This window comes from Poecilia reticulata, chromosome 2, assembly GCF_904066995.2.
Source record: "Poecilia reticulata chromosome 2, P_reticulata-male-v2, whole genome shotgun sequence".
Taxonomy (NCBI): Eukaryota; Metazoa; Chordata; class Actinopteri; order Cyprinodontiformes; family Poeciliidae; genus Poecilia; species Poecilia reticulata.
In genome coordinates, this window is record NC_088831.1 from 12,530,452 (window position 1) to 12,547,048 (window position 16,597).

The following is a 16,597-nucleotide window of genomic DNA, read 5'->3' on the forward strand; positions in this document are numbered from 1 at the left end:
GCTGTACCTAGAACTGCACATTTCTAGACTGAGATGTCTGATGTTGTTCCTGGGATCTGTTTGAGCCACTGCTCCAGTTTGGGGGTGACTGCCCGAGGGCCCCGATGACCACAGGCACCACTGTAGTCTTCACCTTCCAGGTCTTTTCCAGTTCCTCCCTGAGGCCCTGGTATTTCTCCAGTTTCTGATTTCCTGATTCTTTTTCCCCCTTCTTTTTGTTTTACATCAGGGGAAAAAATATATATGTATCTATATATATATATATATATATAGATATATATAATTTTATTTTTATTTTTGTTTGTTCCATGTTAAATGTAGCATTTTTTGTTGTTATGATCTGTTAAGGCCATAACCATAGTACGTTTTTGTCCAAGTGGGAATCCCTGAAGGTGCTTTAGGTTCCTTATCTTGTTTTTGCAGCCAAAACATGAGATGATTAACATAATATCTTTCTCTCTGATTGTTGCTGCAAACTTTAGTGGAGAATTGATCACAGCTGCTGTTCGCTCATGTCCCACCCACAAAGAGAAACATGGTAAAGTCAGGAAATGGAAAGAGCTCTTATTTTGACAAAAATAAATGACGTTAAATATGTTTATTTGCAGGTTTACTCAGATAAATTATACATCTGTCAAGAAAACAAAGGAGTCAGTTAATTGAAATGATAACATACGTTAGAACAATGAGGCAAATCCTTTGTGCCTTTGTTACAAGCTCTCATCCATGCTATTACATTCATTAATTGGCGTTTTTGTACATTCATGGACAGAAACATGTTTTGTTTTTTTGTAGTTCAGAGGGACTTTGATCAGGGGATTGTTGGACAAGGTGTTGAAACTTGGAAATAAAATAATCTAAGGTAGGTTTGATTCATTTTTATCAGGATGTTTTTAGAGGTTATGAAGAGCTTTAAAAACCCAACCTACTGCAGAGATGAGATGTTATCCCACTTTCTCAGTCAGGAGAACATCTGATTGGCTGGTCAGTGTCCTGCTGCTTCTCTCATCTCTGCAAGCTGCAGAACTGAACTGATTCACCTAATTCATCTGGGAGGGGAGGAAGTGAGTCGATAAAGAAAGAAATAGGAAAAAACTGCATCATCTATGGTCTATTTCTGATGTAACAGTTAACAATACAAGGTTTATAATTACCCGACTGATATGAAAATGCATATTTCACGAAATGCTAAATAATAAATAATAGCACTTCAAATTGGACCCATATGGTTAGGATAAGAATCGGGTCCCAGATGGTTTTTACCACAGATTAGGAAACTGACTGTGGGTTTAACATAGAACAACTCAAATTATATTTGTTTGACCTGAAATATCAGTTCTGCATTCTTGTTTAAACAGCAAAAATATTCTTAGAAAAACATGGAGCAGGTTTGTTTAGACTTTAAAAAGAAATCTGTTGCATAATTTGGAATATTTCTTCCTACAGTAATCACTGCGTGTGAAGTATCTGGTGTTGCATCATGAAAAACGTCAGTCAGTCCAGCATCAGAAGACTCTGTGTGTCTTGAAAGCCTCCCATTGGTGCTCCAAGGAAAGGGGCGTGGCTTGTGAATCCAGGTGAGATGTCAGCATGCGGCAAAGTGATACAATCTGAAACACAGGATGTGATTTAATAAATAAAGCTGGATACTTTGTCGTGATGTCTTTAAATATCCCTAAAATTCACTATCATGAACACAACTGGAGAGCAAAAGTTGTAAAAATGATAATAAAAGTCTTTAAGAGTTTCTGTGCATCATGAAAACAATGTGCTGATCCCTCACAGGTTTACTTGCTGTTAAAGTTTCAGTTGTGAGCGTAGATTCCTCCAGTTCTGATGGTGCTGATGATGGGAGACGATACTGGATGGTGGCCCGGCCTGATGGGCTTCGCTGAAACCCAGAGGAAATAAACATTGTTCATTAACTGAGGTTGCATTTTTTCCAAAGATAAGTTAAAAATAAAATTGTATTCTGGTTTATTTATTCCTAAATCTGCAGAAGGAGTCTTTAAATTACACATTTCCTGTAATTTAAAGCTCTGGTTCAGAGCTGAGAAGACGACCCATGTTCCAAGCTAACTTGTGCTAGCAGAAATTCAAAAGTTACATGAAATTCAATGTCAGCTGGTCAGTAAATAAAGAGTAATCACCGATCTGAGCAGAATATCCCCTCCTGGCCATGTTCTTGGCTCGGACGGCCTCTTTGATGCGGTCCACCTCTTTCTGGTAGCGCTTGCGGTCCCTCATGGCGTTCTCCTTGGCCTCCTTCAGGGCGTTCTCCAGAGCTTTGACTCGCTCGGCCGTGGCCCGCAGACGCTTCTCCAGCTTGGGCAGCTCACAGCGAAGGTCTGCGTTGTCTCGCACCAGCTGAAGACGCAAACCAGAAACCACTAAATGAGCCTCTGAGCCCCAAAAACCACTGGAGGCTCAACCAGGATGGGATAATTCAGCCATTAGCATGAATTATGAACGTGTTCCACTTCACCTGCTTGTGGACCTTGGTGAGTTGGTCCAAATTGTTTTCCAGGAAAGAGATTTTCTGTTTCTGAGCGACGTTGCCAAGCCCCTCCTCACAGTCCAGTTCTGCGCTCTGGAAACCAAAAGCAGCAGGTCAGAGAATCAGAGCAACGCATCACAGTAAAGCAGCGATTTTAAGATTTACCTTCTTAACTCGAGCTGTGAGATCCTGAACAAACAGTTTGCGTAGGTTGTGCAAAGTCTGCAGTTCTTTGGCCTGAAAAAGGAGAAAATATTAATTTTCTGACTCATTCAATTAGTCGACCGAAGAGCATAACAAAAAATAAACATGACAATCAAAAAGATGAAAGAAAACAAAAATGCAATAAAAATCCAAACTTTTGTGAAGTTAATTTTGAAATATTATCAAGAAATTTTGCAATATTAGCGCTTATGTATGATAATTCAGGCATCAGTGTTGTAGAAGTAAGAAACGCTGCCACCTGCAGGTGGGAGTTAGCAAAACTTAAACCCAAAGTTTTTGGCTATTTTTGTAAAAAATTTGCAACAAACTCACAATTCTGTACCAGCGCAAAAAAAACTGCTGATTTGCATGAATGTCTGGAGGAAGTTATTGATGTAATTTGGCAGCAAACAAAAGAAAACAGCTCTGATTTGACTGATAAAATAACATTTAAGTGTAAAACTGTCCTATTTATAGTCGTCTGTAGTCTGAAAAACACTGAGTTTTATATATGCAGTTTAGGGGATTTACTGGAGACACAAACTAGGTAAAATACTCAAAAACTTTGTTTCACATAGTCATAATTATGTATTTCTGAGGAATTAAATTAATTTAGTAGATTTTGGATGAAGTTTGTAGCCTGAAAACATTTTTCCATGCCATCTGAACAGAGTTTCATTAGAACCAGTCACCCACCACCGTCTCCTCCAGCCCCTTCAGGTCGTCTCTGGCCTGCTCTCTGTGTTCGTTCAACAGACTAGGGGAAGAAAAATGAGACAAACCTTAAAGAATGAATCTTAATGTTGTTAAATATTCACACAGGGTGATATTAAATGGTTCCTACATCAGCGTCTGCAGCTTTGAATCCTTCTCCTGGTCCTCAGCCTTCAGCTTCTCATAGTCAGACATGAGTCTCTTCTGCTCCAGTAACAGACCCTGGTTTAGACTGGAAGACAAACATGTCAGAATTTAAATAAGGCAATAAAAACTGAAAATCAGGGAGTTTGGAACAGTTAGTAGGACTTTTTTTAAGCAAAGCATGCAGTGCATTTTGCAGCTGGATGACCCAAATCATGAGGGAGTGATTGAGATCTTCTGCAGACGGTGAGAAAAATCAGATTTGAAGCAGTTTGTTTACAAAAACCTGGAGATTTATGCTCCCAAAACTAAAACAAGGATCATTATTGTTTGATTGGTTTGAATTTATCCAAGTTGAAATTATCTGTTGAGAGACCTACATTATGTTACTTGAATAGTCTGTTGAAACCCCAGAACATAACAGGACCAGATGTCCATTTTCTGCTTTCAGCCCAAATCTCAATCTCCAAGGTGTTTTATCTTACAGCAATTAGCTAAAAAAGTGTTTTTATTAAAGAGATGCAGCTTAGTTTAGGTTTTAAAAACACATTTTACAAAATGCAACCCTACTTTAATTGCAAACATCCCATTTTTGTTTTGTTTGTCTGAACAGAAGATGTTCACCTCCTCATTAGGGTTCTTTAGTTAAAGTTCAGTTTTTTTTTGTATTCACTGTAAAACAACAAAATCTTGCCAAGTTTTCTTGGTCGAGTTTCTAGTGCAAATATCTTTATACATGTGAAATAAGACTAAAATAACTTACAAGAAATAGGAACTTGTTTTAAGTCAATGATTCATTAAAACTGATGGAAAAGAACTAGTTCCACTGGCAGATTATTTCTCTTATAACGATGTTTTTTCAAAGTTATAAGAAAAATAATCTGAAAATATAACTAGTACTTTTCTCCTGTATTTTGCTGAAAGGTTACCTATTAATTAATTTAGTCTAATTAGTGCATTAAGACATTTAGTCTGGACACTAGACTAAAAATACTTGGTAAGATTTTGTGTTTTTGCAGTTGATAGTTTTTCCTCCTGCTCTGGTTCAGGTATTAATAATAGATGCGTCTCATTAAATCTTCAGACATTAAAAAGTCTGAAAAGTGTTTTTTTAATTTTTTTTCTCTTCCGCGTCTGGTTTGAAAAGCTGAAACATTTCCTGCTGCGTCTCCTCATCAGTCCGTCTCTGAAGGCAGTTTGGAGCGTTGGAATAAATGTGCGTAAATGTTTTGGTTTTCCTGGACGTTTCCTCACTCTGTCAGCTCGTCCAGCATCCTCTGCTTGTCTTCAATCTCGTCCCGCAGGCGGCTGAGCTGCTTCTGATGAGCCTCCCTGTGGCTCTCCAGCTGCTCCTCCACGCTGTTCTGGAGCTGGACGCAGAAATACACATCAGAGACGCCAAAAAAATTAAATAAATAAAACATGTAAACATCTGGTGGTGATGCTGTCGTCACCTTCACGTCCTCGTCTCCATCCAACCTGTTGAGGTCCTCCTTTGATACATTATGTCGTTTTTCTGAAGATAAATAATCTTTAGATTTAGTCAACCAAACATAAGTCTAAGACAATGATAAAATTAAATAAACATGGATGAAAGTAAACAAAATCCATTATCATGGTGAATAAACAAGCGATGCTTGACATGGAGGAAACAAGAATCAATAAAATACTTTTGATTTTTAAGGATTCTCTCTTAAAAATCAAACTAAAATTGATATTTAAGAGAACAAAATGTAAGAAAATGTATGCATTTTAGTTGGAACCAGTTAACATATTAACATAAAGGCTTGTTTTAGGTCACTAATTCTTAAAGATAAATTAAAAAGTCAAAGTTCCACTGGTAGATTTTCTTCAATTAAAACAGGAAAAATGTCTTTTTGTACTTTTTAAATGTATATTCAAGAATTAGTGACTCAAAACAAGCTCATATATTTTGCTGAAAGTTTACCTCTAAACTAGTTTTTTGTGTTTTTGCAGTAAAGCAATGTGACGATTTTGCCTAGAAAAAAGTATCAGTTTGTAGATTTCTGCAGCTGGTGTATTAAACCCTGAAGATAAATAGTAAAGTTTATGGAGACAATGTGATGAAATATGTAAAAGTTATATATGTTCCTCTGCAGAGGAAGAGTTGGGTGCGGACCGTGCGCCTGCAGCTTGGCGATCTCCTCGGTCAGCGCGTCCTGACTCTCCTCCAGCTGCCTCTTCTTCTGCTCCATGTTCTGCATGTAGTCGGTCAGAGACTTGATCTTGGCCTGGTGCTGGACAAACCAAGGCAGCAGGTGAAAAAACTCCAAACTGTGTGAGTGAAGCGAGGTGGCTGAAGACTTTTGCACAGCTTACCTGTGAGATGAGCAGCTGACAGGATGCCAGCTCCTTCTCGTTGGCCTGGATCTTGCGGTGGGCGTCGGCCTGCGCGCTCTCCAGCTGCTTGCTGCGGTTCACCAGAGACTTGACCTCTGACTTCATCTTGCTGATGTAGAGGCGAGCGACGGTGAACTCCTCCTCCACCGCCGAGCCGTTCCCCTTTGCCTCCGCATTCTGAGCCAATAGGAAAGCTGGTCAGATGTTACCATGGCGACACGTAGACACTTAGAACAAATCAACTTTCTCCACCTGAACAGAAACAAAACTGGCAACAAAGAAATTAAAAATCAGGCCTGAAATCTGGGTGGACCTTCAGAGTCACATAAAGACGGTTACAAAGTTGGTCTTTAATGCAAAAATACAACATTTTATCAAGTATTTCTGTCTAGTTTTTAGTGCAGATATGTTAGCAACACTTGAAATAAGACAAAACTAACTTTTTTATCAAAATAAAAATCACTTTTCAGCTTGACATTGATGAAAAAGTTCTGGCTTCACTGGCAGATTATTTCACTTCTAACGTGAAACTAGAAATTTTTCATCAAAATTAAAGAATAAATACTTAAAACAAGCATCTATATTTTGCTGAAAAGTCACTTATAAGCTAGTTTTGTCTTATTTCAAGAGTACAAAAAAATATTTGCACTTGAAAAAGTAAAAATACTTTTTAAAATTTAATGTTTATTCAACACAAATCTGCCAGAAAACTGTACTGATTTCATTTAAATAAAAGTGGATAAGAGTTGCTTTTGATTAGCAGTAACTGGAACATTGATCAAATGTAATGTTTATCGCCTGTTTCATAATGGATGACTGTTGGATTTCTAAAACCGGGGCGCCTGGTCCTCACCGAGGCAACCTTGGCGTCGCCAGTGCCGATGATGGCTCCGATGTCGCTGAGGTCTCGCAGCAGCAGGTTGAGGACCTCGGTGGCTCTCTTCCTCTGCAGGCCGTTCAGCTCCTCCAGCTGACTCAGCTCCCGCTGAACCACCGACAGCAGAGCCTGCCAACACCGACAGCGTCTCTTCCTCTGACCCGTCAAACCGGACGCTGGATTTGGGAAGGTGGACTCACGGCTTTCTGCTGCAGCTCCTCGATCAGCTGCTGGTTGGCCGCCTCGCGCTCCTCCACCTCCTGGCTCTTCTGGTCGTAGTTGACGGCCAGCTCCTCTAGCGCCTGCAGCACCTCCTTCACCTCCTCTTTTGCCAGATCGTTCTCCGTCTGCAGCCGGCACAGCTCCTCCTGGATCTTCTCATAATCCCGCCGCGTAGACGCCAGCAGCTGTCACGGAAAAACAGGAAAAGAAAAATAAGTAGATATTAACTTTTAACCTTATAAAATCTGTTGTGAACTCAAAAAGTATGTCATTATTGTGTGAATGAAATCAATAACTACAGTGCAAAAATACAAAATATCAAGTATTTTTGTCCAGTTTCTAGAGCAAATATCTTAGTCCACTCGAAATAAAACAAAACTAACTTACAAGTAATTTTTCAGCAAAATATAGAAGCTTGTTTTAAGTCAATATTTCTTCTTTAATATTGATGAAAAAGTTCTATTTGCAGATAATTTCACTTATTACAAAACATTTTCTCATGTTATAAGTACAATAATTTGCTAGTGGAATTAGTAATTTTTAAAATTAATAATAATCAATTATTAACTTTAAACAAGCTTATGTAACTTGCTGAGAAGTAACTTGTAAGTTAGTTTTCTCTTATTTTAAGTAAACTAAGATATTTTCACTAGAAACCAGACAAAAGTAATTGTGTTCTTGCAGTGTAGAGGTCAACATTCCCTGTTATTCTGTATCCTAAATCAAACAAACTGCAACGATCTAACAACATTGGATTTACAAGATTTACGAGTTAAAGAACAAAACATGAGCAAATAGAGAATTTTGTCTTAGTAATAAAATAAAATTTTGCTTTCAAAAATGCCTTACAGTTCAACTAAACACCAAAATATTTATCACATTAAAACACTGTATAAAGTAAAAGCTGACGATGACGATGTTTCAGTGAGATTTTTTTTAATCATGACTGACCAGTTTATTTTATTATTTATTATATAAATCATACAAGAAAGTGAAACCAACCTCTTCTTGATCCAACATTTGCTCTTTAAGCTTCTCAGCAAGTTGGCTGTGTTGGTTGATTTCATCATCCTGCAGAAAGAAACAGTAAATAAATCCAGATGAATTTCTTCTTCTTCTTCTTCTCCGTCAGCCTCACCTTGTCATCAAGCTGCTTGTACAGGTTCCTGATGTCGTCCTCAAAGGTTTTCCTCTCTTCGTTGGAGACGTCGCCCCCTCCTGGCGGCAGATTGTCGATGATGGGAGTGTTGTCGTATTGCTCGATGCTCCTCTGCTCTTTAGAGCTCAGGCGCTCCTCCTCAGGAACGTTCTCCCCTGTAAATATAATAATATTCTGTTAAATAAACATCTTTAACGTGTAGATCTTTATGCTTTCTGGCCATTTTTATTTTATTTTCTGTTTTATAAGCAGAAAACTTGCCACCATGAGAAATTTGAGATAAAAACTCCCACTTAAAAAACAGGAATTAAAAACAGCTTGTCACTAAAAACCAACTGCAACTACAAAGAGAAGCAAACAGATGGCAAATAAATCATTCATTCACACATGAATGAATGAATGAATGAATGAATGAATGAATGAATGAATGAATGAATGGAAAGACAAAATCAATTAAAAAAAGACAGAAAACCAGTAAAAATTAGACAGATAATTAAAAATTTTATTATAAAAATAAAGTAAATAAATATCCATCTATACCTATATTTCCTCAGAGTTGCAGATAAATTAAACATTGCAATAACAGATAAAAAAAATAATAAATGAAACAAACACAAAGAATTAAAAAAAGCTAAATATAAAAAACATAATTTATATTTGTTATGAATTAATTATTAGATAAAAAGTACACACAACAAATACATAGAAAAATAAGTAGCTATATAGATAAACGTCAACAGATTAATAATAAAATAATAATATCAATAATAAACACTGATAAAATAGATATGGATAATAAGAAAAGTTTGATATATTTTATTTGATAATTAAAAAGAAAAATAAAATAAATTTTATAATACTAAAAGAATTATGTATGTTAAAGAGTAACATACATAAGATAATACATTAATTAAAAAAATTACAATAAGAATCAGATTGAAATACAAAATTTACAGAAAATGAGAAAACACTTTGATATGGTTTGCTGTCGAGACCTTCAAAATAAAACAGGAAGTGAAGGTGGAAAATAGGCAGAACAAGCAGATTTAACAGAACTAAAGGCCGAATGCTGCTTCAGATCAGCAGTGATGGGAGCCAGGAGGTGATGAAGAGCAAAGAGCCTCACTGCAGAAACACTGAATCAGCATATTGTGTGTGCGTGTGCTGCTTTTGCATATCTGAAGGCTTAGAGGGCGAGTTGATTTAAAGCTTAGAAACATTTTCCATCACCAACAATGGAACTCAGCAAAATTTAAAGCCCAATGGCTGCAGAAGAGGAGGAGGAGTCTCAGTGGTTACTAGGCAACAGTGGATGAGGAAGAGTAAGGATGGGGACACAGTGCAGACTCAGCAGATTGCAGCGTTTTCCTCTTACCGTTCCTCCAGCGGTTCAGTTCAGCCTCCAGCCTCTGGATGGCGATCTTCAGGTTCTTGTTCTTCTCCTTCTCCTTCTCATATTTCTTCTTCCACTCCTCCGCGGTCAGCTCCAGGTTCACACACACCGTGTTCTTGATGGTCTTCGCCCTGAACCCAGACATTAAAGCCACCATCAGTCCATCACATCATCTGCACACCAGGAGGGTCTAAATGTTTTGTCTACTCTAGCCAATAAAAATAAAATGTCCTTGGAGCTTTAATCCAGCAATTAAGAACAGATTTTAGTTCACAAATGTGTACTTTAGAATAAAAGTCAAAGAGTATGTGTCCTAGTTACCATGGCAACAGAAGGAAACCAGGAAGCTTGGAAGAGATGATCACTTTGTTTTACATCTAACATTTCAGTAAGTAGAATTTTATTTAAAAACTGTAATTTGTCCTGATTTATTTATTTTTTGTGCTTTGAGGGCGGCACAAAATCAGTCCACGGGCTGTAAATGGCCCCCGGCCCCCACTTTGAACAACCTTACTGAATGAAGCAGTTTCATGTTGGTTTTAACACCCGAGCTGCAAAAATCTCCACAAAAAAATCCCTCAAAATAGCTACGAAATATACTTTCTTCCTGCAAGAAGTTGCTTCCGTCTGCATCAACATCAAACATTTTCATAAAAATGGAGAATAAACCAATATAAACAGAAATAAACCCAGATGGAAGTCTTCGGACCATCTACTCGTTGGTTTGCAGAACTGATGCCAACTGTCACCTGCAGACAGATCTTCATTAACCGACCCAAAGAGCTAAAACACAGCAGGCAAATAAACATGGCAACTGTCAAGCCTGGTAGTGGCAGTATCATGATGTATACTGTCAATTCATTGCAGAAAGTGGACACAATAAAAAAGGTAGGATCCCTTTTAAATTCCCCAACTTTACTTCAAATCAACATCTACACCTGGGGTGTCCAAACTGTGGTCCGAGGGCCATTCGAGGCCCCTGAAATGATATTTATCGGCCTCCAAACAACAAGTCAAGAAGAGCCTCCAGCACCATCAACAAGAATGCAGCCAGCGGCTTCTGGATGGTAAGTCCACAACAAAACACTTGTCTTTTCCAGCAGCCATTGTACAGAGGTAAAACCAAATGTGCTGAAGCTCAGCTTGGGTTTCTAGGTAACGGACAGAATTCCGTTTCCTAGCAACCCAAGGTAGTTAGGTAATGGGCAGAGCCTACTGATTTTGTCACGTTACATACTGGAGGTTTTTGATATCACCAAAAAAAACCCCAAAAAAACATTTTGCTTTCCTCAGCGTTTTGACTGTTCTTAGAAGCAGCTGAGGCTCAAAATGTAATTTTTTTTCCTTTCACTGTCGCTCCAGAGAAGGTACCTCTGTCCAAACATGAGCGTGGACTTGGTCTCAGCCTCGTTGTAGACGGACGGCGAGCAGCAGATGATGATGGTGGTGCGGCAGTTTCCTCCCAGGGAGTCCTGCAGGATCCGGGTCATCTTGCTGTCTCTGTACGGCACGTGGGTTTTCTGGGGGAACCAGGATCAGATCAACCATCTTCAATGCGCACCATCAGATCCTCAGGGAGAACCAACTCACCGTTCCCTCAGCCAGAGCCGAGATGACGTTCCCCAAGGCCGACAGAGATTTGTTGATGTTTTTCGCCTCGTCCAGCACGGCCCCCTCTGCTCCGGTCTTACTGACCTGTCAAACAGTAGGATTTTATGAATCGCAGCTCAGCGAAGGAATGCGGTTAATCTCAGACTGACCTTCTCGCTGCCGGCCAGATCCACCAGGTACAGCTTCCCCGACAGTTTCTTTTCTGTTTCGACGTTTTCCTGCTTGATGTTGATCAGGAAGATGCTGTGGCTGCGGGAGCTGTGCTCATTCATGTCTGGAGCAGAAAACAGAAAAATCTGACTGTTCATTCATTCATAAATCATCTTTTGCTTATTTTATGTAATATAAGTCCCTTTTAAATAAGTCAACACCACATTGGTGGTGATGACAAATGATAAAAACCAATTTAAAGATAGTTTTAATCCATTTTCTGTAGCAGTTACACACACAATCATTTTACCAAATTGTGTTTTTTGGTGAGAAAAACTTAATTTCCCAAGAGATTGTTTGATTTTACTCCATCCAACAATGTAATGAAGATATTTAGTAGGGGAAAAAAAACCTCACAGACAATTATTTTTACCAGCAAAAATCTATTTTTGAACAAGGTTTAGCTGTTATTATGAAAATCTAATCTCAAAATTTCTGATTTTTTTTTGCAAAAGATCTCGTTTTTTCATTTTAAATACCATTTCAGGGTTATTGCCCCCTACTGCCCAAAAGTAGGTAGTTCAGGGTTATTTTTGTACTTTTTTGAAGAGAAATGTCATTTTGCAACAGAATATCAGCTCAAACTGAGAGTAAAAAGTTATAGTTGAATAAATGTGATCAACATGTTGTAAATAAATATTGTTATGTACTTGTCACTGCCACGTGCCGATTGGCCTTCCCCTCGTCGATGACGTCCATCACTTCCTCAGGACTGGACACAAAGCGCTCAGTGCAGCCCTGAAGCAGAGAGGAGGCCGTTACAGCTGAAAGATCATCATTTAAAAATAAAAACAGCTGCTGTTCATCTAAGATATGTTTGTATCACACCAGATCTAAACCTCACTGAAGAAGTTGAAAATCGTCTTACTGACCTTCACATAGGGGACCCTGTTCTTGTCTTCATGCACAGCGAGGTTCGTCTTCGACACTGAAAACAAAACAAAGATATCCAAACTCAGCTGGTGCTTGAATTAATAAAGATCCTTAATAAAATGTGGAAGTGGGAGAACAGACTCACCGTCCAACAGGTCTCTGATTTTATCCAGGTAGATTTCAAAATAAGAAACCTGAAGAGAGAAAACGAACATTTAGAGTCTGGTCGCTATTTACTGAGAATTTAATCATTTTTTATTTATTATTATTGTTGTAATAATAGTTATTATTATTATATACATTTATTTTAAGTCCTTCTACATTGTTTTTTTTACTTTATTTTATTTATTTTTCTATTGTGCAGGTGAACAACATGTGGCTCTCTTTACCTTGATGTGAAACTCCAGGTTCTCGTCCATGGAGTAGATGTGGTCGAAGATGTCCTGGGCGATCCGAGGGATGATTCCCATCAGCTGCGGGTCGTGCAGTTTGCCCTGAACAAAACAAACTTTGAGTCAGATGTGTAAAATATATTATCAAATATTATCAAAAAAGTTGATAATGACAAAACAAAAAGCCACAGATCTACGACGGTGTATTAGGAATATAGAAATAAAAAGGAAAATAACATTTAAGACAAAACTTTTTGGATTAAAGTTTAAAATTTGCTAGAAAATATTAACATTTTGAGACTTTGGAACTCTTGAAAATGTCTGTATTTTCCAACAAATTTTCAACTTCTCACACTCGGACATTTCCAAATGTTTTCAAGTAAATTTCTGAGATTAATCTCAAAATTTTATTGTTTTTTTCTAGCAAATTTTCTACTTTTCAAACTCAAATTTTTTGAGGTGTTTGGCGGAAATGTACTCATTGTTTTAAAATCTGCAACGGCCCTAGAGCCCCGTCATACGGATCAGATCAGAGAATTAAGAAGAGGCTTCCGGCTTCCTTTTCTGGGGATTAACCAACTCCATTTGGAATAATTCATACTCATAAAAATCAGTTTCTGTAGAACAAAACAATGTTTAACCTTTATGTTTTATCCAGAGGCTTGGCTATCTTTAGATTACTTTGGATCTAACTCTCCTTAATTCTGTTACACAATCCTCTAATCCTCACATTGTGGATTAAAGTTCACAACAAAACTCTCGATTCATTGCTTGAGCCACCGGCTGAGCGTGACCTCTGACCTCCATGGTGTGGGTCTTTCCAGAAGACGTCTGTCCGTAAGCGAAGATCGTCCCGTTGTATCCACCCAGCACATCTAGAATGAAACAAAGAAGTTGGAAACTTCATAATACAACCCAGAAATTATGTACAAAAATGATGCTTGGAGGAGAAATGGGATAAAACTAGAATATTTATTCAGAAATTATGAATAATTTCTCAAAACCGCAATTTATTTACCTTTTTCTGTGTGGATTTCTATGAATTTGTAATTTAGATGATAATTGATATAAAGACAAAGCTGCTTATTGCACTCAAAAAACACCAAATATTACCAAGTATTTTCAGTCTAGTTTATATTAGTTCACTAGAAGTAAGACAAAAACTAACAAGTAACTTTTCAACAAAATATAGGAGCTTGTTTCAAGTGACATTAGTTCCACAGGCAGGACATTGGAGAAATATTGGTTTATTAGTGAAATAATCTGCCAGTGGAACTAGTTCTTTCATTTTTAGCAATATTAAGAAATTACTGGCTTAAAACAAGCTAATATATGTTGTTGAAAAGACAACATATATGAGTAAGTTGGCTTTGTTCATCTCAAGTATACCAGGATGTTTCTACGAGAAAGTAGACAAAAATACTTGGTAAAATTTGGTGTTTTTACAGCGCGGAGAGATTAAAAATAGGCCCAGTAAATGGTTGCTATGGTAATATGAGAATAAAATCGAAATAATATGAGAATAAAATCATAATATTCCCATATTATTACAACTTTCTTCTTGCAATGTTATTTTTTTATTTTCTAATTGTGGCCCTAATTCTCTGTTGTACTTTATCGGTTTTGTGAGAAAGGATGGAAACACTACCATAAAAGAATGTATAATATCATATTTAAATGAAACACACATGAAGATATATTAATATCTTCATGTGTGTACTGTTTGTAATAAATTTCCAGCCCCGTTACCTTTGACGATCTGTTTGGCACACTGCTCGTAAACCTGCTCCTGTGTCGTGTTTGGCGGCAGAACACGGTCAAACACGTACGGTTTGCCCTGTTTCAAAACAAAACGGATCCAGAACAACACGTCAGCATCTGTTTCCGATCTGTGGGTGAGCTGACAACACTTTAACTTTTATTGATTTAATGAATTTCTGGGACGAGTTCAGTTATTTTACACATAAAAAGCTGAAGAAAAAAGCTCATATGCTGCCTGATTGTTGGGAAAAACATGTATTTTTAAATGCAACTGTCTCCAAAAAAATGATTTTAAATGAACTTTTAGGGATTTCTGACGCAGCCATCCATCATTCCTCCGGCTTGATCTCAGGGGTAACGTTTCATCGGTGCATAAAGCTGCTCTCAGCATTTAAAGGCAGCTGCAGCAGCAATCGAGCCTTAAAATAAAGCAGAGAAACTCCTGACACAAACTGGATCTGCATGCTGCTGCTCGTCTGACTGACGGCAGGAAGCTGTTTGATCAAATATGCAACAGCACAAACCATGTAGAGCTGCTCTGGTTCCTGATTGGCTGCAATAAAGCTAATTTAAAACTAAGGCCCAGAAATTGAATCACATTAAGAGACTATTTGTAAACATATGGAGAGAATTTTTATTTCTAATTTAAATAAATAAAAAAAGTATTTTAAAAATGAAACACTGAAAAACTTTGCAATCAAAAAATTTATTTTGAGAAAAATTTATATGTACAGTAATTGAACCTACATTTATACAGTTTGCTATTTTTTCAGATTTTATTTGATCTAAATTATCTTTTTCAAATCATTTCAATGTTTTTTTAATTGATTCGTTTTTTTCTGATTTTATTTTTTGAAACATGTTCTCTGCTTGCAGTAGTATTGGAACACATTTCTCTCCATATAAACAAACTTCCTTCAGTTCATATAAAAGAAAAAAAAACGTCATAATTTGATAATTGAATCTCAAATGAAAATAAATCAACATAAAAGTGAAATTTACTTGTAGGCACATAAAATCTCCTGACTTAAAATGAAACATGAAAGCTGCACAATTGATTTACTTAATGACCAAGATACAGGCCAATACTGATCAATATTGATACTAGGAGATTAAATATAAAGAAACCATTTTTGATGGAAGAAGTTTCCTAAATCCAATGTTGAACAGGGCCCCAGATAATCTAGGACCGCCTCTGGAGACATTTCATTATGTTTTTAAGCACATTTTAATAAAAATATTTGCTCATTATAGTTGTTCCAGACTTATCCTAAAATCAGACATGAAATTTGAGGACCTCAGGTTTAAAACTGAACATTTAATGCCAATTATTATATTGTGCATTGAATCCCCGCAAAAGCCAGTCAAGCCTTTGTATTCTATTAATTTCTCTTCAGAAACCTAAACATTTACGTGTTTATTATCCTATTATTTCTACATTTCTGCAAGAGGCGCGCATTTCTCCCCTTTATGCATCATTCCTACGCTATTGCGCCCTTTCCGTCCTGCGTCAGCTCAGCAGCCAGACTCACGGTTATCACCACGGTGTCGTCCTCCTTAAACTTGGGGATGTACTTGTCTCCTCTGGTGATTTCGGCCTCGTTCAGGGGCCTGAAGCGGCACATCACCTTCACCCCGCACTCCGCTGCATCCACCATGTCTGCTGCTGCAGCGGCCGATCAGAAACGAAAACAAAAGCCTGACAGGAGAGGAGCCACTAATTATTAAAGATTGGAACCATTAGATTAAAACCTATCGCTGCTTTTCCTGGATTCCATGGAGTTGAGAGTTGAGCTCAGCAGCGCCGAGTTTCCTTATCTGCGCCATGGCCAGGCGGGTCGAGCCGCAGCGCTGCGTCCCGATGCGGAGCTCGCAGCTCGGTGTGCGGGCGCCTCCTGCTGCTCTGCAGCCGGCCGGACTCTCCCAGCAGGAGGAGGAAGAGGCAGAGAGGAGGAGGAGGAAGAGAGGGGGGAGTCAGAGGAGCATCAGGCAGCAGAGCCGCATCGTCCTGGACCGCTGAGGAGACCGGTGCGCGCTCCCGGAAGATGCCGCGGCGCGCATGTCTGGCGGAGACGCGCGAACACACACACACACACACAGCATACTGCCTCCGTTATCTTTAACACTTACGTTAGACATTTTATTTATACAGAGACAAATTTTCTGCTGCATTAATTTA

General features: G+C 38.1%; 1 protein-coding gene across 2 annotated transcripts; it reads right to left on the reverse strand.

Annotated features, from left to right (window-relative positions):
* Positions 1-583: 583 nt before the first annotated feature.
* Positions 584-16,474, reverse strand: LOC103457469 (kinesin heavy chain). 2 transcript variants are annotated; one of them, XM_017309607.2, is made up of 26 exons: positions 15,951-16,474; positions 14,407-14,494; positions 13,459-13,532; positions 12,655-12,759; positions 12,411-12,459; positions 12,265-12,320; positions 12,043-12,130; positions 11,332-11,456; positions 11,162-11,266; positions 10,943-11,091; positions 9,554-9,702; positions 8,158-8,333; positions 8,022-8,090; positions 6,998-7,204; positions 6,774-6,926; positions 5,900-6,097; positions 5,700-5,817; positions 5,014-5,075; positions 4,814-4,929; positions 3,546-3,647; positions 3,398-3,458; positions 2,663-2,734; positions 2,486-2,590; positions 2,151-2,367; positions 1,792-1,891; positions 584-1,610 (listed from the first exon to the last, which is right to left on the reverse strand). In XM_017309607.2, exons 1-25 carry the CDS (start codon positions 16,074-16,076, stop codon positions 1,806-1,808), a joined length of 2,856 nt encoding a protein of 951 aa, XP_017165096.2. In that variant the 5' UTR covers positions 16,077-16,474; the 3' UTR covers positions 584-1,610; positions 1,792-1,805. The 2 variants fall into 2 exon arrangements, with proteins under 2 accessions (XP_017165096.2, XP_008395841.2); XM_008397619.2 differs by having other exon boundaries at positions 1,784-1,891; positions 15,951-16,473.
* Between the last annotated feature and the right edge of the window lie 123 nt (positions 16,475-16,597).